The 19,383-nt window shown below is 40.0% G+C and overlaps 1 protein-coding gene across 1 annotated transcript; it reads left to right on the plus strand.

The window, feature by feature from the left end:
• The first annotated feature begins 12 nt into the window (after positions 1 to 12).
• Positions 13 to 8,071, plus strand: LOC138895888 (uncharacterized). Its single transcript, XM_070180638.1, has 2 exons — positions 13 to 273; positions 7,064 to 8,071. The coding sequence occupies exons 1-2, from the start codon at positions 13 to 15 to the stop codon at positions 8,069 to 8,071; spliced, it is 1,269 nt and encodes a 422-aa protein (XP_070036739.1).
• Positions 8,072 to 19,383: the final 11,312 nt, after the last annotated feature.

Genomic DNA, 19,383 nt, shown 5'->3' on the forward strand with positions numbered 1-19,383 from the left:
AGAGTTTTGCCCATGAAGGATGTGATGAGTTTCGGGAAGAAGGGCAAGTTGAGCCCTCAGTATGTTGGTCTTTTTGAGGTGCTTGAGAGAGTGGGAAAGGTGGCTTACAGACTTGCATTACTACCTAGTCTATCAGGTGTTCATGCAATGTTTCATGTTTCTATGCTCCAGAAGTATTATGGTGATCCATCATATATTTTGGACTTCATCACGGTACAACTGAATGGGGATTTGACTTATGATATGGAGTCAGTGGCCATTTTGGACCGACAGGTTCGAAAGTTGAGGTCGAAGAATATAGCATTGTTGAAAGTTCATTGGAGAGGTCAGCCGGTCGAGGAGGCTACTTGGGAGGAAGAGCGGGAGATGCAGAGCAGATATCCACACCTATTTGAGACTCCGGGTATGATTCTAGACTCGTTCGAGAATGAATATTTGTTTAAGAGGGGGAGAATATAACGACCCAACCGGTCATTTTATGCATTATAGCCCCGTTCCCCTATCTATTGCCTCTTCTATGTTCATTTGTGGTTTTGTTACTTGCCAGGGCGGTTGGTTTGGTTTCGGAGTTATTTCGGAGTAAATTGGGACACTTAGTCTAAAGGTTGGAGGCTTAAGTTAGAAGGGTTGATTGGAGTTTGACTTTTATATAGACGACTCCGCAATGGAATTTTGATGTTTCTGATAGCTTTGTATGGTGATTTTGTACTTATGAGTATGTCCAGATATTGATTTGGAGGTCCGTAGGTTGGTTTGGGGCTTTTTGGCGAAAGTTGGACCGGATGTTTGTCACGCACCGAACACGGGAGCGCGACCGACGCTCAACCGAGTGAACCCAGTCAAGCAAGCCTGTTAGATACTTTCTACCCAAACTCACTTATGAATAAAGATAATACATATTTTCGTCAATTAGACAATAAAGAGATCATGTCTACAATACCAATTCATTACCATTAGTTACTTCATTTTAAAGTCCTCAAAATATTACATTGCACATCCATAGTTTAGAAGTTGAACATTGATACATTTACAATATCATTAGTTTGACCTTCCCAATACCAACATACAACCCTCACCATGTCTATGGAGCCTCTAACGGGTACAAAAGAGTACAAGGATAATGCCGGCAACAAGGCCCCGACTATACCTCAAACATAATACATGAGAAAATAAAAGATACATGACCCCGGTATGAAATGGGGCTCACCAAGAAGCTGAGAGGAGGGTATACTGCTTTCACTGATCGATGCCGCCTGCTATGGAACCACCTGCATCCATTAAAAGATGCAGCGCCCCCGGCAAAAGGGATGTGAGTACATGTGGAATAGTACTCGTATGAAAGGCAGATAGAACAACATATGAAAATGCAGTAACCCAAATAAGAGGAATTTAAAGTGCACCAATAGACTATGAAACGTCCCATAAAATAAAATATCAAGCCTTATTATACTTGCATCATTCTAAACTTCTTTTAGGATCAACTGAGCCATATGAACCATGCGTGGAATACATAGTATAATGTAATTGAAACAACATGTACAAACAAGGCCAATGAAAGTGGCACCTATTGTCTGCATTAATAACGTGTCTCACTAGACCGCCCATATCCCTCTCTTATTTTACGCCCATACATTTCATAGACCATCCTTACTGTTCACATATCATATTATACACCTATGCATTTCATAGACCGTCTATGGTGTTTATTCATACCGTACACCTATACATTTCATACACAATACACCTATGCATTCATAGACCATCCATAAGATTCCATATACAATGCACTTATGCGTTTCATAGATCGTCAATAGGATTTCATATCACAAAATACCTATGCGTTTCATAGACCGTCCATAGGATTTCATATCACAATATACCTATGCGTTTCATAGACCGTCCATTGGATTCATAACACAATATACCTATGCGTTTCATAGAATGTACAAGCGGTTCATAACACAATATACCTATGCGTTTCATAGACCGTCCATAGGGTTCCATGTACAATGCACCTATGTGTTTCATAGACCTTCCACAGGATTTCATATCATAATATACCTATGCGTTTCATAGACTGTCCATAGGATTCATAATGCAATATACCTATGCGTTTCATATATCGTCCATAGGGTTTCCATAACACATCACTATGCACATAACCATATATAAACTCAAGCGACATGACTAACGCTACGTTTAATGTCATAAGTTCCCGAATCATTGGAACACTTCATGTTCATGCTCATCATGGAGAAACATAGTTCTTCACGTTAACACATGCATGGCAAATCACTAAGTAGATTTCAATGGTACATGGACCCAATTTATTTTCTTATGGTTCATCATCATTAAGCATATGACGTCTCTTTTACACCTCATTATATACCTCTTTGTCATCTTGGGTCACTAGCTAAGTCCATGATTCTCGTTTTGGCAATGGCCATAGTTCACGTTCATACTACCACTTACTTGTACTAGTCACGGTTGATCATAGGACATTAATGACATTATTATATAAAGGACTTTTAGCTCAATTCATAGTATATTACGCATCTTTTCATTTCAATGGCACTAGTGGCTACAAATGTAATATCATTCTTGGCACGTCGGCCGTATTTCATATTTCATGTTCACCCCTTTCACTTTCACACTTCATCATGGATTATCAACAAAAAAAACATCTCTAAATCATGACTTTTAGTTCACATATGAGAAAATAAGAAATCTTAGGCACATTGAGCTTTCTTCAACAATTTGGAATGATAGCTAGCAATTGAGACATAATTTAATTCATAATATTTCGACACATGGTCACATTAAATACAATCTCGAAAGATAAGACAATAGGATAAGAGCATTCGGAACACATTTTGAACATATGTCTTTCGACACAGAGTTTGTTCGGAATAGTCAAGCTTATAAAGAACAACTCGGAACATGAGATATAAGAGCTTGAGCCAGTCATAATTACAACTTACGAGGACATCATGGATTCGATTCTACAAGAAGAGTTTAGCCAACATACCTTGCTTTGAGCCTTTTAATTTACTACAACGTTCCGGAAATCTTAGCCACTTCGATCTATTTAGATATATAGCAAAATTAAACATAAATTAGGAAGGAGTTCATAGTTCCAGCTCACTTGAGCATTTTATCAATCACTAGGTGTGCAAATTACACTACAAGGTTCATCCACAAGATTTCCTTCACACCACAACTAATTCAACACCAAAACCAAGATTGTTCAACAACTTCCCCACCATCCCTACTAGCTCATGCATGTGATAAATAAAAATTCCCATACCTAAAAATCATACTCCCAAATTACCCATCTCATACCCAACTCGAAATTGAAGACTAGGGTTTGAATCTCACCTCTTAGATGAAGATCTTGTGATTGGCTTCCTTGATTCTTGAAGATTGGGACAAGAATGGATGATTAGAATATTAGGTTCCTCTTTCTCTCTCTAAAATACTCTTACCTCTATGTAAAATCACCAGATGGATGCCCCAAAATAAGCCCCAAAGGTTATTTATCAAAATGGGCTCGGGTATAAAAATCAGAAAAATGATGCTCCGAACACAAATATGCGGTCGCATAGTAACCGCAGAATGGATATGCAGTCCGCAAATCGGCCGCACATTTGGTGCCCCTGAACTGGAACATAAGGGTTGGGTCTGGGGCAGTTTTGCGGCCCACAGACCTGTTCTGCGGTCACATAATGCACCGCAAACCTGTTCAACGGTCGCATAATGGATCGCAGACTTTTCTCCAAACTTGCCCAATTACTGCTTCACTCTGCGGCCATTCTGCGGCCCGCAGAGTGATTCTGCGACCGCATAGTGGCCCGCAGAAATGTCTTTTATTGCCAAAACTTGTTCCTTTACTCCCAGCGTATTGTTCAACCCAAAAGGTCCGAGCACCTCGAAACCTCAATGTAAACCCACCACGACACCTCGAAACCTTAAATTCCTTTACAAAATTTATGGGGCCTTACAGATTTTTGATAGGGTTTTGCTACAATTGAAGAGGTAAGTGAACTTTAATCACTTTTGTTGAAAAATATTGATTACCCATTGATTTGTTTACACCTAGTTTATATGAATTTGAAGTGAAATTTGGGTATTTTAGACCATGGCATTGGAGAGTGAGATTTGGTGATTTGAGGGTCGATTTTTGGATAGAATTGGACGAAATTAGTATGGTTGGACTCGTAATTGAATGAGAGTTAAGAATTTGTGAATTTTGTCGTGTTCCGGGGTGCGGGCCAGAGGTTGACTTTGCATATTTGATTCAAGACTTTACCTTTATCTTTTGGAATTATTTCCTATGGCTATTATTGATAGTATTAAGTTATTTATGCTAGATTCGAGCCGTCCGGAGATGATAAGCGCGGGAAAGGCTTGTTAAAGGAGTGATTTGGCTTGCTTGAGGTAAGAATCTTACCTAAACTTTGTTGAGGTACTAGTTGCTTGAATTATTTATGATAGCTACGTGCTATGAGTGGCGCATATGTGTGGGACTGAGCCTATATGCCTGCACCAGGGTACTATTTTCATGCTCCGGTTAGTGCTCAGGATATGACATGCCTTGAATTGATTGCTAGGCTTCAAGATGCTATGTTTCGCCTATTTGTACCCCTTTGTGAGTTATTTGTACCATATTTGAGATTTTGTTGAGGTTATTCTCCCGACTGAACCTGATAAACTACTATTACATGATGAAATTGTTTGTTCTAGTTAGTTATGATACTTGTTGAGTACATTGGGTAAGTTGTACTCGTGCTAAACTCTACACTTAATTGTACAGATCCAGGTGTTGGGACCATTCATGTAAGGCCCCGTAAAATTTTACAAAAGAAAGTAATGTTTCATGGTGCCGAACTGGTTTTACGGGTTGCTCGGACTTTTTGGGTTGAACAATACACCGAAAAGTAAAGGAAAATTTTTGGCGGAAAAACATGTTTCTGCGATCCATTATGCGAGCGTAGAATCACTCTGCGGGCCGCAGAAGTGAGGCAGAAGTGGATCAGCTAGAATGCAATTATGCGGTCGACTATGCGACCGCATAACTGTTCTGCGATTCATTATGCGATCGCAGAACAGTTATGCGGACCGCATAGTGACCGCGGACACAGGCAGATTTTTGGTCGTTTTGGTAAGCAATTATGCGACCAATATGCGGTCCGCATATTGATAATGCAATCACATATGCGATCGCAGAACCTGTTCCAGAGCATCATTTTTGGTTTTTAAAACCCAACCCTATTTCATTAAACACACTATTTAGGCCATTTTGAGCTATAATCTGACATTTTAGAGTGAGAGGGAGTACCCTAGAGTGAGAAGGTGTTCTTCAATAATTGTTCTTCAATTCTTGCTTATGTTTTGGAAGATTAAGAAGGGAAACTCACTAAGTCTTCATCCTAGAGGTAAGATTCTACACCCTAACCCCTAATTTCGAAATTTTCTGAAAATGGGTAATTAGCAAGATAATTTTTGGGCATGAGAGTTGTTTATTTTACATGCATATGATATCAAGGGGTGTAGGAAGATTGTTGAACTAGGCATGGTAAAGATTGGGTTGTGTGATGATGGAATTCTCCATAAAAGGACCTTGAAACCTTATGGATACCTAATGTTTGATAAAATGCTCAAATGAGATATAACCATGATCATCTTCCTAATTTTGGTTCAACTTATTATATTTCTAAAATAGATTGAAGTTGCTAAGAATTCCGGAACATTTAGAGTGTAAGGAAGCTCAAGTGATGTATGTTGGCTAAAGCCTTCTTTAAGAATTGGAATTCCTATTATCCTTGTAGGTTCCAAGATGTTGATCACAAATCAAGTATTTCGATAAGTTTTGTGATGAAGATATATGTTCAATTCATGTTTCAAATGCTCTTATCATATTTCATTATAAATTGAGGATGTGTCCCGTACTATGGGTTGTGTATCCACATATTATAATTTCAAGTCGTGATTTATGTGAAAGTTATTATGCCAAGTTGTGTAGAGATTGTGATTGTGATACACCTCCACCCGCATATATTAGGGTGAGGCGGCATAACCGCTTTGTGTGGGGAGTATGGTATTTTGGGACTGCACCTCCACCGCTTTGTGTTGGTATTGGTATTGCTGATGCATTTCCACCCGCATGCATTGGAGTGAGGTGGCATAGTTGCTTCGTGTTGGTATTGGTATCGTTGATGCATTTTCACCTGCATACATTGGGGTGAGGCAGCATAGTCGCTTCGTGTTGGTATTGGTATCGTTGATGCATTTCCACCTGCATACATTGGGGTGAGGTGGCATAGGCGCTTTGTCTAGGTTCTTGGTATTTTGGTTATACATCCACCCGCATACATTGGGGTGAGGCGGCAGGTGGTTCCACAGTAGGAGGTATTGATTAGTGATAGCGGTATACCTTCTTCCCATTTGACTTGATGAGCCCCACTTCATCCCGGGGTCATGTATCTTTTGTTCTTTGTGTATTCTATTTGAGGTATAGCCGGCGCCTTGTTGCCGGCATTATCATTGTACTCTTCTTTATCTATAGACGCTCCGTAGACACAGTGTGGGTTGTGTATTGGTGCTGGGAAAGACAAACTATGTTATGTTGTGGTTGTATTACTTGTCCCATTTGAGACTTTAAAAATGATGAAAACCATTGGTAGTGAATTGGTATTGTAGACATGATCACGTTTTTATCTAAATTAAGGAAACTATGTATTTTCTTCATTCGTGGATGAGTTTGGGTAGAAGGAAATCTAACAGGCTTGCTCGGTCGGATTCACTCGGTTGAGCGCTAGTCGCGCTCCTCGGTTTTGGGGCGTGATAAACTTGGTGTCAGAGCCTATGGTTTTAAAGTGTCCTAGGATGTCTCGGAGCTGTGTCTAGTAGAGTCCTTATTATCGGTGTGTTGTCGACCATATCTATAATTAGGATGTTACATGGGCATTTAAGAATAATACCGTTCTTTCATGTTATTGATCGTGTGATAAAGCTGGTTGTTAGATTGTTCCTCCTTTAAGTCATGAGTTGCTCTAATTTTCAGTGCATGGCACCTAAGAAGAAGGCAAGAGCTGGCCAAAGAGCCAATGTCACCCCAGGAGTGACAGTTGATCCTATAATTGATGATGCGGGTGACCACCCGAGGAGTGAAAATATTCCTCAAGTTACTACACTACCTGATTCTACCACAGCTGATCAGACCGCACTTGTCCCTACACCTATTGAAGGTGCAACAGTTCCTCCAACTGATATTCCAGTTCCACCTCCAGCTTCCGATTTGGGTGTGTCTGATATTGAACTTAGGGGAGCCATACAGATGTTGACAAAGATAGTGGCTTCTCAGGCCCAAAGATCGAGTGTTGGGCCTACTTCTTCCTGTCATCCAGGGGAACCTGCTAGTTCTAGGGTGAACAAGTTTCTTCAGTCAGATCCTCTAGTGTTTACGGGTACTGATCCCGAGGAGGACCCCCTGGACTTCATTGATGAGATGCACAAAACTCTCCGGGTTATGCATACTACAGAGACGGAGGGAGTAGAGTGGGCCTCTTACCGCCTGAAAGGGGTGGCCTATTCTTGGTTTGAGTTGTGGGAGGAATCTCGTGAGGAGGGAAGCCCTCCGGCAAGGTGGGGTGAATTCACAGATGCCTTTATGGATCATTTCTTTCCTTCCGAAACTAAGGCAGCTCGTGCCTCTGAATTTGAAAGCCTGAAGCAGGGTAGTATGAATGTGTGGGATTACCATATGGAGTTTGCGCGCCTGTCCAAGTATGCTATTCACATGTTGCCCACTATGGAGGCTAGAGTGCGTCAGTTTGTTCAGGGCCTTAGCCCCTTGGTTATTAATGAGGCCTCTACAGCTGCCTTAAATTTCAATATGAACTATGGTAAGATGGTGGCATTTGCCCAAGTCAAAGAGACCCGCAAATTGAAGAATAGAATAGAGCGTCAGAGTAGTAGCAAAGCCCGGTCCGTGGGCAAATTTGGTTGTTCTTCCGGTGGTAGTATTGGTAGGTCGGCATTCAGGGGATGGCCATCAGGACCATCCCAATGATTTTCCCAGTCTTTGATGGGTGCACAGTCATCTGGACCCATTCAAGACAACCGGGGACCCCACCAGCAGGGTCGTCCCGATAGAAGGTTTCAGCAGCGGAGGCTTCCATGCTCTAAGTGTGGGAGGATGCACTTTGGGTATTGCTTCATGGACCTACCAGTATGCTATGGGTTTGGTGTGAGGGGCCATATTCAGAGAGATTGCCGCTCGTCCCGTCGAATTATGGGCAGAGGTGAGGCACAGTTAGCTAATTCTGCAGCTACTACATCCACAGCACATCCAGCTCGAGGCACCCCAGCACCCGCAGGGTGTGGTGCAGCTAGGGGTGGTGCACAAAATTCGGGAGGACCCAGCAGATTTTATGCTATGCGAAGACGTCAGGAATCAGAGACTTCTCCAGATGTTGTCACAGGTATATTATCTGTCCAATCCCATCATGTATATGCTCTTATTGATCCTGATTCCACTTTGTCATATGTCACTCCTTATGTTGCTATGGAATTTGGGATAGAACCAGAACAACTTCATGAGTCGTTCTTTGTATCTACTCCGGTTGGTGAGTCTATTTTGGCCGCACGGGTTTATAGGGATTGTGTTGTCACGTTGCGTGGTCGGGACACCATGGCCGATCTTATTGAATTGAGAATGGTCGATTTTGATGTGATAATGGGGATGGATTGGCTTTATTCATGTTTTGCCAAGCTTGATTGCCGAACCAGAACTGTTAGGTTTGAATTTCCAAATGAGCCAGATATTGAGTGGAAGGGTGATGATGTAGTGCTGAATGGTAGGTTTATTTCTTACCTTAAGGCCACGAAAATGAACAACAAGGGGTGTATTTACCATTTTGTCCGAGTTATGGACACTGATGTTGAGGCACCTACGCTTGAGTCCGTACCTGTTATGAATGAATTTCCAGGAGTCTTTCCGGATGAACTCCCTTGGATTCCCCCAAACAGGGAGATTGATTTTGGGATTGATGTGATGACAAACACGCATTCTATATCTATTCCACCCTACTGAATGACACTGGCAGAATTGAAGGAGCTAAAGGAATAATTGAGAGATTTGTTAGAAAAGGGTTTTATCCAGCGAAGTGTGTCGCCTTGGGGCGCACCGGTCCTATTTGTAAGAAAGAAAGATGGGTCACTGAGAATGTGTATTGACTATCGGCAGCTTAATAAGGTCACAATCAAGAATAAGTACCCACTGCCAAGGATAGATGACTTGTTTGATCAATTGCAATGTGCCAGGTACTTCTCCAAGATTTATTTAAGATCCGGGTATCATCAATTGAAGATCAGGGAGCGGGATATTCTGAAAACAACTTTTAGAACCCGATATGGGCACTTTGAATTTTTGGTGATGTCTTTTGGGCTAACAAATGCCCCAACAGCTTTCATGGATCTTATGAACCGAATTTTCAAGTCGTTCCTCGATTCTTTTGTGATAGTGTTCATTGATGATATTCTTGTATATTCACGAAGTCGAGAAGAACATACTGATCATCTCAGGGTTGTTCTGCAAACCCTACGTCAGCACCAGTTATATGCAAAGTTTTCAAAGTGTAAATTTTGGCTTGAATCGGTCATATTCTTGGGTCATGTTGTCTCTAGTGAGGGGATTAAGGTTGATCCTTAGAAAATTTCAGCTGTGAAGAATTGGCCGAGGCCTATAACTCCAACAGAGATTCGCAGTTTCTTAGGCTTAGATGGATATTATAGAAAGTTTGTGGAGGGGTTTTCTACTCTTGCCTTGCCATTGACCAAATTGACGCAGAAGACAATTAGGTTCCAATGGTCAGATGATTGTGAAAAGAGTTTCTTAGGAATTGAAAGCAAGATTGACTACGGCACCGAGGTTGACTCTACCAGAGGGTATAGATGGATTTGTGTTATATTGTGATGCTTCAAGAATTGGGCTTGGGTGTGTATTAATGCAACATGGGAAGGTGATATCTTATGATTCTAGGCAACTAAATAATCATGAAAAGAACTATCCAACACATGATTTAGAACTTGCGGCAGTGGTATCTGCATTGAAAATTTGCTGCCATTATTTATATGGGGTCCATGTTAATATATTCACGGACCATAAGAGCCTTCAATATATTTTCAATCAGAAGGAATTGAATTTGAGGCAGAGAAGATGGCTTGAGTTACTCAAGGACTATGACATTGATATTCTATATCATCCCGGAAAGGCCAATGTTGTGGCAGATGCTCTTAGCCGAAAATCTATGGGAGTTTGGCTCACTTGGAGGCATATCAAAGGCCATTGGCCAAAGACATTCACCGATTGACTAGTTTGGGGGTTCGTCTCGCGGACTCTAGTGAAGGAGGGGTAATTGTGAAAAATAGGGCAGAATCATCGCTTGTTGTGAAAGTCAAAGAGAAACAATATAACGATCCATTGTTGGTGCAATTGAAAGAGAAGATTCATAAACATAAGGCCATAGACTTTTCTCTTGGCATGGATGATGGTAAACTAAGATACCAAGGGAGATTATGTGTTCCAAACATGGATGGTCTCCGTGAAAGAACTATGACTGAAGATCACACTTATAGGTATTCCGTGCACCCAGGTTCTACGAAAATGTATCACGATCTTAAGAAAGTCTACTGCTAGAATGATATGAAGAAGAATGTAGCGGAGTTTGTGGTGAAGTGTCCAAATTGTCAAAAATTGAAGGACGAACACCAACGGCCCGGCGGGTTAGCACAGAACATAGAAATTCCAATGTGGAAGTGGGAAATGATTAATATGGACTTTGTGATAGGATTACCTCGCACTCCTCATAAGTTTGACCCAATTTAGGTGATTATGGATCGACTCACGAAATCAGCACACTTCTTGCCGGTTAAGGCTACCGATACAGCAGAATAATATGCTCAGTTGTATATCAAAGAAATAGTCAGGTTGCATGGCACCCCAGTTTCCATCATTTCTGATCGGGGAGCACAATTCACTACTAATTTTTGGAAAAGATTTCGGTAAGGTTTGGGTACTCAGGTGAATCTTAGTACAACCTTTCACTCATAGACTGATGGGCAGGCAGAGTAGACTATTTAGATGCTTGAGGATATGTTGTGCACTTATGTTCTAGACTTCAAAGTAGCTTGGATGATCATTTACCACTCATAGAATTTGCATACAACAATAGCTATCATGCTAGCATTCAAATGGAATCGTTTGAGGCTTTATATGGTAGGAGATGTAGATCTCCCATTGTGTGGTTTGAAATTGGGGAGGCAGAGTTGATAGGGCCAGACCTCGTGCATCAGGCCATGGAAAAAGTTAAAATCATTAAGGAGCGGTTGAAGACTACTCAGAGATGTCATAAATCCTATTCGGATATTCGTCGTGGGGATTTGGAGTTCAAATAAGATGATTGCGTATTCTTGAAAGTTTCCCCCATGAAAGGGGTAATGCGATTTGGTAAGAAAGGGAAATTGGGTACGAGGTATGTCGGACCGTACAAAATCATTCAGAGGATCAGTGAGGTGGCGTACAAGGTTGAGCTACCACCTGAGATGTCATTAGTACACCCAGTATTTCATGTGTCTATATTGAAGAAAGTAGTTGGAGACCCGACAGTCATTGTTCCGGTTGAGACTATTGAGGTAAATGAAGAATTGACTTATGAAGAAATTCCAGTTTCTATTATTGATCGGCAAGTCCGAAAGTTGAGAAACAAGGAAATTGCATCCGTGAAAGTGTTATGGCGAAACCAACAGGTTGAAGAGGCTACTAGGGAGGCCGAGGAAGAAATAAAGAAAAAGTATCCTTATTTGTTTGAATAGCCAAGTATTTATAAAGTTGTGATCTATGAAAATTCTAAGAGTTGCTTTCTATGAATTATGTATCATTTGTACAATTGGCGTTAAGGATATTCCTTTCTGGTAATATATTGCTTGTGAGGCCACAGTTGATGTTGTTTTGTGTTATGCTACATCGTTGGATTCTATATATGTTGTTAGGATGTGTTTTTGGGGATCTCTGACAGGTGGATAGGCCTAGTTACAAAGAAAACTCTGGCGAAATTTTTGAAAATTTAGGGAGTTAGTCAAATTTGGGGCTTCTAGTGTGGTATGAAAACTGAGTTGCATAAGATGCTAATAAAAGATTTTTACCCTCATTCGAGGACGAATGATCCTAAGTGGGGGAGAATATAAGGCCCCGTAAAATTTTGCAAAAGAAAATAATGTTTCGTGGTACCGAATTGGTTTTACGGGTTGCTCGGACTTTTTGGGTTGAACAATGCACCAGAAAGTAAGGGAAAGGTTTTGGCGGAAAAATGCGTTTCTGCGGTCCATTATGCGACCGCAGAATCACTCTGCGGGCCGCATAATAGCCGCAGAAGTGATGCAGAAGAGGATCAGCTGGGATGCAATTATGCGGTCGACTATGCGATCGCATAACTGTTCTACGGTTCATTATGCGACCACAAAACAGTTATGCGGACCGCATAGTGACAGCAGACACAGGTAGATTTTTGGTCGTTTTGGTCACCAATTATGCGATCGATATGCTGTCCGCATATTGATCGCATAACATGTTCCGAAGCTTCATTTTTGGGTTTTTAAAACCCGACCTTATTTCGTTAAATACAATCTTTGGGCCATTTTTGAGCTATAATCTGACATTTTACAGTGAGAGGGAGTGCCCTAGAGTGAGAAGGTGTTCTTCAATAATTGTTCTTCAATTCACGCTAATGTTTTGGAAGATTAAGAAGGGAAACTCACTAGGTCTTCATCCTAGAGGTAAGATTCTACACCCTAACCCCTAATTTTGAAATTTTCTGAAAATAGGTAATTAGCAAGATAATTTTTGGGCATGAGAGTTGTTTATTTTACATGCATATGATATCAAGGGGTGTAGGAAGATTGTTGAACTAGGCATGGTAATGATTGGGTTGTGTGATGATGGAATTCTCCATAAAAGGACCTTGAAACCTTATGCACACCTAGTGTTTGATAAAATGCTCAAATGAGATAGAACCATGATCATCTTCCTAATTTTGTTTCAACTTGTTATATTTCCAAAATAGATTGAAGTTGCTAAGAATTCCGGAACATTTAGAGTGTAAGGAAGCTCAAGTGAGGTATGTTGGCTAAACCCTTCTTTAAGAATTGGAATTCCTATTATCCTTGTAGGTTCCAAGATGTTGATTACAACTCGAGTATTTTGATAAGTTTTGTGATGAAGATATATGTTCAATTCATGATTCAAATGCTCTTGTCATATTTGTGTCCCAAACTATGGGTTGTGTATCCACATGTTATAATTTCAAGTCGTGATTTATGTGAAAGTTATTATGCCAAGTTGTGTAGAGATTGTGATTGTGATACACCTTCACCCGCATATATTGGGGTGAGGCAGCATAACCGTTTTATGTGGGGAGTATGGTATTGTGGGACTGCACCTCAACCTGCATACATTGGGGTGAAGCGGTACGACCGCTTTGTGTTTGGTATTGGTATCGTTGATGCATTTTCACCCGCATACATTGGGGTGAGACAGCATAGCCGCTTTGTGTTGGTATTGGTATTGTTGATGCATTTCCACCCGCATACACTGGAGTGAGGCGGCATAGCTGCTTCTTGTTGGTATTGGTATCGTTGATGTATTTTCACCCGCATACATTGGGGTGAGGCGGCATAGCCGCTTCATGTTGGTATTGGTATCGTTGATGCATTTCCACCAGCATACATTGGGGTGAGGCGGCATAGCCACTTTGTGTAGGTTCTTGGTACTGTGGTTATACATCCACCCGCATACATTGGGGTGAGGCGGCAGGGCCGCTTGAGTAGAGTTGTGGTATTGTACTTACACCTCCACCCGCATATATCGAGTGAGGTGGCGAGGCCGCTTTGTGCGAAGATGGTTACAGAGGATCTCATCTTAAATCCTATAAACGTTATTTATAGCTCTTAATAAGCTTACTCCTGTTTAAACGGTTAGCTATATCATTCTATTGTCGCCCTGATTCATCATATTCATATTGTATTTCTAAATTCTTAAATTGGTGTTTGGTTTTCATACTAGTACTATTCGACGGCACTAACATCCATTTTTCCGGGGCACTGCATCTTTAAATGGATGCAGGTAGTTCCACAGCAGGAGGTATTGATCAGTGATAGCAGTACACCTTCTTCCCAGCTGACTTTGTGAGCCCCACTTCATCCCGGGGTCATGTATCTTTTGTTCTTTGTGTATTTTGTTTGAGGTATAGCCGGGGCCTTGTTGCCGGCATTATCATTGTACTTTTCTTTATCTATAAAGGCTCCGTATACATAGTGTGGGTTGTATATTGGTGCTGGGAAAGACAAACTATGTTATATTGTGGTTGTATTACTTGTCCCATTTGAGACTTTAAAAATGATGAAAACCATTGGTAGTGAATTGATATTGTAGACATGATCACGTTTTTGTCTAAATTAAGGAAAATATGTATTATCTTCATTCGTGGATGAGTTTGGGTATAAGGAAATCTAACAGGCTTGCTCGGCCGGGTTCACTCGGTTGAGCACCGGTCGCGCTCCTCGGTTTTGGGCCGTGACAAGTCATCGGTAGCAGAGTTGCTTGTTGAGCTGAGTATCGAGAGATGAGGTAGAGATGCATTCTCGCATGCAGTCTTGGCGTCTCTTTCCTTATGTACTATTGTTTTTAGTTTAGACAGTATTGTTATTTAGCTTTCAAACTTTTATTTTGTTTAAGAGCTCACGACTCTGTATTTACCAGTTTCTTGGGAGAATTATCATGTATTAGTAGTATTTTGCTATATTTAAGTTTCAGACTTATGTTATTTCTATAAATTCCGTTATTTTGGTTCTTTATTTATTTCTGGCTTGCCTAGCAAGTTTGTTAGGTGCCATCATGATGGGTTGAGATTTTAGGTCATGACACTTTTAAACTCGTCCCTCCATGAATATTAAGAATGGGGCTAATAGCCTAAGTTGGGGATGTTGGTGTCAATTGGGAAATGGTAAAGATGCACATTGTGTAGAAGCAAATACCTCAAAGTTGTTTTATGTGAAAACACTCTATCTCCAAAGAAAAGCAAAAAAAAAAATTTATATGAAAAAAGGGAGTCTTGAGAAAGTTAGAGAGGAAGCACAGCTAGAGGGCATTTACGAAATTAAAGGTGGTTCAATATTGACAACTAGAGGTCAATAAGGGCTGTGTGGTTTATAAAGAACCAACCGAATGTTCTTAGATTTGCGGTGAATTAAAATAAGGGCAAGCTTATGGTATGATATTTGTTAACACTTCACATTCTTTGATGAGAGTGAGTGGCTTTGTGCATTTTTCCCTTTTGTTGTTGTTGTAAATATGGTGATTTTGGGAATTTCTTTCTTGTGAGGGCACATTGATTATGATGGATTGGTGACATTAATAAATTCCAAATTGAGTAAAATGAGCATATTTAGTAGACTAGTGATTTTGAGTCACTTCTTGAGGTATGGTTGTTGTCACTTGATTATTTGAAACTCCATTGCATTCTTGAGATTGTTTTTTTCAAATGACGGAGTTATTTGGTTAAAGTTCGCATGCTTGTAGCCTAATTATTAGTACCAACCAAAGCCATAAGTGTTGTGCTAAATTGAAGAATGTGATTTGGGAATGATAGTGATGCTAATTAAGTTTTAAACGGTAGATAGCAAAGACTTTAAGTTGGGGGTGTTGCTGAGTGGTGATTTTACCGCTTATTTTAGTTTATTTTCTTTAGTTTTTGTATCCTTTAATTATAAGATGAGGTATTTATGTTGCGCATTGCTAGTATTTCAGCTACAATGACTCTTTAAGAGAACTGAAATCAAATGAAGTGGAATTAAGCAAAAACGAGTTGAAGAAGTGCAAATGCATTCAATGATCTCGCATTTGTGGAACAATGTCACATCTACGAATGAGATTCTGCATCTGCGGAGCCGCACCTGCGATGATTTTTTCGCAGGTGCGGCCAACGGGCTTCAGAACTGGGCAGATTTTCCATTTCACATTTTCTATATCCCAAACCCACAAATACACGACCAGCTCATTTGGATGGCAGTCTTCGGGCAAAAATACAAGCTTTGGAGCTAGGGTTTCTTGCACACACACTTGGTAGTTGAAGGTATGAAGACTTTGGATGAGATTTTCTTACCCTTTTTACTCCTTTCTCCAATTTCTTGCTTTGTATTGAATATCTAAGTGTGTAGTATCTATTCCATCACTTGAATCTTGTTTATGAGAATATTCATAGTGAAAGTCTGTATTAAGTCTCTTGTTTTGCTTATGTATTGAATGATTTTTTTAATATTGAAGTGAGTTAATTATTTCTTTAATTATTCTTGTTCTTTAATATTCCCAAAGGGATTAGTTAACCCTAGGACTCACCCATTAACTTCGAATTAATCTTCAAAAATTTAACTCGGGTTTTGAAAGATTAATTAATAATAATTTGAGGCGTTAATCCTCACTTTATAGATTCTACCTATGAATAGGAATGAACTACTTGTAGCCATATTCGGGTTCACTTAATCTCTTAATTGTTTTAGGGATAATTCAATTAGAAAGTCTTGTTATTCTTCGAAAGAAGTTACTATAGAATTATTATTCGAGACTATTTAACATAAACTCACTCATATTTGTAAAATCGTGAAATACATTGGATCGTTACTTGAGTGTAATTCCTATTGCATCCATGCCTGTAGCGTTGATCATTTTACTTGCTTTCTAGGTTAGATTAAATTTTTGCATTTAGATAAAATATTTTCTCAAAACCTTTTTACTGTTTGGCTTACCATAATAAGCGATAATTCTCTTACTTACCTAATCGCCTACATATTATTCTCTGTGGGATTCGACCCCGACTCATAATTGGGTAAATTACATTGTATAGGACCGTGTCTGCTTACTCTTTGAGGAGAGGATTTGGACGTCATCAGTACCTGTACCTACGGGCCTATATAACCACCAAATGTACCTGTCTTAGTACCTACACAATTAGTGTAGAAGTGTAAGATAAGTACGTAAATTAATGCGTACTCATTAAGTATCTAGTCTAACCTAGAAGAAGTTGTTGCGAGGGATCGACATCGACATCGACACTTGCTAGTGGTCCAATAATCAACGTACAATAAAAGTAGGTAGGTATGAAGTATAGCAAGTAGAAACGAAATAGATAAATATGTATAACATGATCCTCATCATGAGAATAAATACAAAATCCTCAAACACCAAATACTACCTCGAATGAAATATATGTGACCAACATCAGGTGCATATGTCAAATTCCAATTAGGGTACTCACATATGCACTGACTCCGTATCAAAATATTATGCACGATTCTGCCAAGGCGAACGTGTAAGGCCCCGTAAAATTTTATCTAAAACTCGGAGTTTCGTGGTGCCGAAGTAGGCTTATGTGTTGGCGATTGAACAGTGCGTTGGGGAGTTAAAAATATTTTTTGGAAATGCAGGGCATTTCTGCAGCCCATTTTGCGGTAGCAGAACTGATCTGCGAACCGCAGATCTACCGCAGATAGAGGTAGAAATTTGGTCAAACTTTTTGGACCATTATGCGGTCCATTATGTGGCCACATAACCCATCGCAAATCCAGCACAAAATAATTCCGGAGAGAATTTCTACAGTGCATTATGCGACCGCAGACCGGTTGCAATGTGAGGCAGGGGTGCCCAGTTTCGTAGGGCCATTATGCGGTCTATTTTGCGGACCTGCATCAGGGCTTCATTTTGTTTAATTTTTGAAGCCGACCCCGTTATTATAAAACATCCTTAGGAATCATTTTATAAGGGAAAAACATATATTTCTAGAAAGAAGGAGTGCCATAGAGTGAGAGGGGAAGTTCATAAGATTATCATGCATCAATTCATGCTCAAAGTTGAAGAATTTGCAAGAAGAACTCACTAGGTCTTCATCCTAGAGGTAAGGTTCTACTCCATAGTCCTTAATTTTATATTTTAATTGAAAATAGGTAATAAGCCAAGTAATTCTTGGGTGTGGGAGTTGTTTATTTTATATGCATATACCATCAAGGGTAGTGGGAAGATTGTTGAGCTCTTTTGGGTAAACTTTGGGTAGTGGGGTGAAAGAATCTACCATAGGAGGACCTTGAAATCTTAATACACACCTAGTGTTTGATAAAATGCTCAAGTGAGTTGGAACTATAAACTCCTTCCTATTTTGTGTTCAATTTTGCTATATCTCTAAATAGAACGAAGTGGCTAAGATTTTCGGAACATTGTAGTAATTTAAAAAGCTCGAGGCAAGGTACGTTGGCTAAACTCTTCTCTTAGAATTGAACCCCACAATATCCTTGTAAGTCCCGTGATGCTTATTATAAATTGATTATTTCAAATAAACCTTTTTGTCAAAAAAAATATGCGTTGCATATGTATTTCAAAGATTCTTGTTTTGTTGAGTCACTGTTGAGAATGTGGTTTAAGTATGGGCTGTATGTGATTACGTTAAGATTTAAAAGCATGTTTCTTATGAAAGCTATCATGTCTATTTTGTAAGAAATCACATGTGCCTAAGACCCTAAATTTCTCAAATATGTGTTTAAAGTTTTAATTAGAAAGGCCTTGTTGTTGATTATCCATGATGATATTTGAAAGTGAAAGAAGAGAACATGAAATATGATGTGCGGCTAATGTGCCAGGAATGATATTGTGTTATGGCCAATGGTGCCAATAAAATGAATGACATGTAAAAGAATATGAAATGATGAAATGAGTGGTAAATCATTTTAATAATAAATTCCTTGGGAGTACCATTTAGCCACCGAGGAAGGGTAGGTCGAAACAACCTAACCCCGAAACTATACGTGCCGGTGTAGGAGTAATTGAGGGGTAAATCCCCGTGTTGATGTGATGAGACTGTTTCCCCTTATATGGGATGAGATTGGTGTGTTGAGATGTTTGCCCTTGAATGGGATGAGATTATTGCTAGCAAGATGTGATGTGATGTCGACCCACACGACATTGTGGTGAGGCGGCTTAGCCGATCGGGCTGAGATCGGACGCCATGCCGTGCACATGGTGGTATGGTGAGTGTATGTCTAGGGGTGAGACGGCTTAGCCGGTCGGGCTGAGATGGGACTCCGTGCTGAAACACGGTTGTGTATCGGTGCTAAAGATCTCCCAACTTAAATTACTGAAAACGTACTTGAAATTTACCTTTCCCCTAACTTGACACCTTGTTACTGTCTGAGTCTCTTATTGATTTCATGTTTTGTTCTTCATTTACTGTTGCTCGTTCTATTGAGAGGGTGTTTAGTTTTACATACTAGTACTAATCCATATGT

This window comes from Nicotiana tomentosiformis, chromosome 7, assembly GCF_000390325.3.
Source record: "Nicotiana tomentosiformis chromosome 7, ASM39032v3, whole genome shotgun sequence".
Classification (NCBI taxonomy): domain Eukaryota; kingdom Viridiplantae; phylum Streptophyta; class Magnoliopsida; order Solanales; family Solanaceae; genus Nicotiana; species Nicotiana tomentosiformis.

Excerpts from the sequence above, each read along its gene's own strand:
- LOC138895888 (XM_070180638.1), top strand. The coding sequence starts at position 13 with ATGAAGGATGTGATGAGTTTCGGGAAGAAGGGCAAGTTGAGCCCTCAG. Across the intron at positions 274-7,063 it reads TGGCCATTTTGGACCGACAG|TGCATGGCACCTAAGAAGAA; the intron begins GTTCGAAAGTTG and ends TCTAATTTTCAG.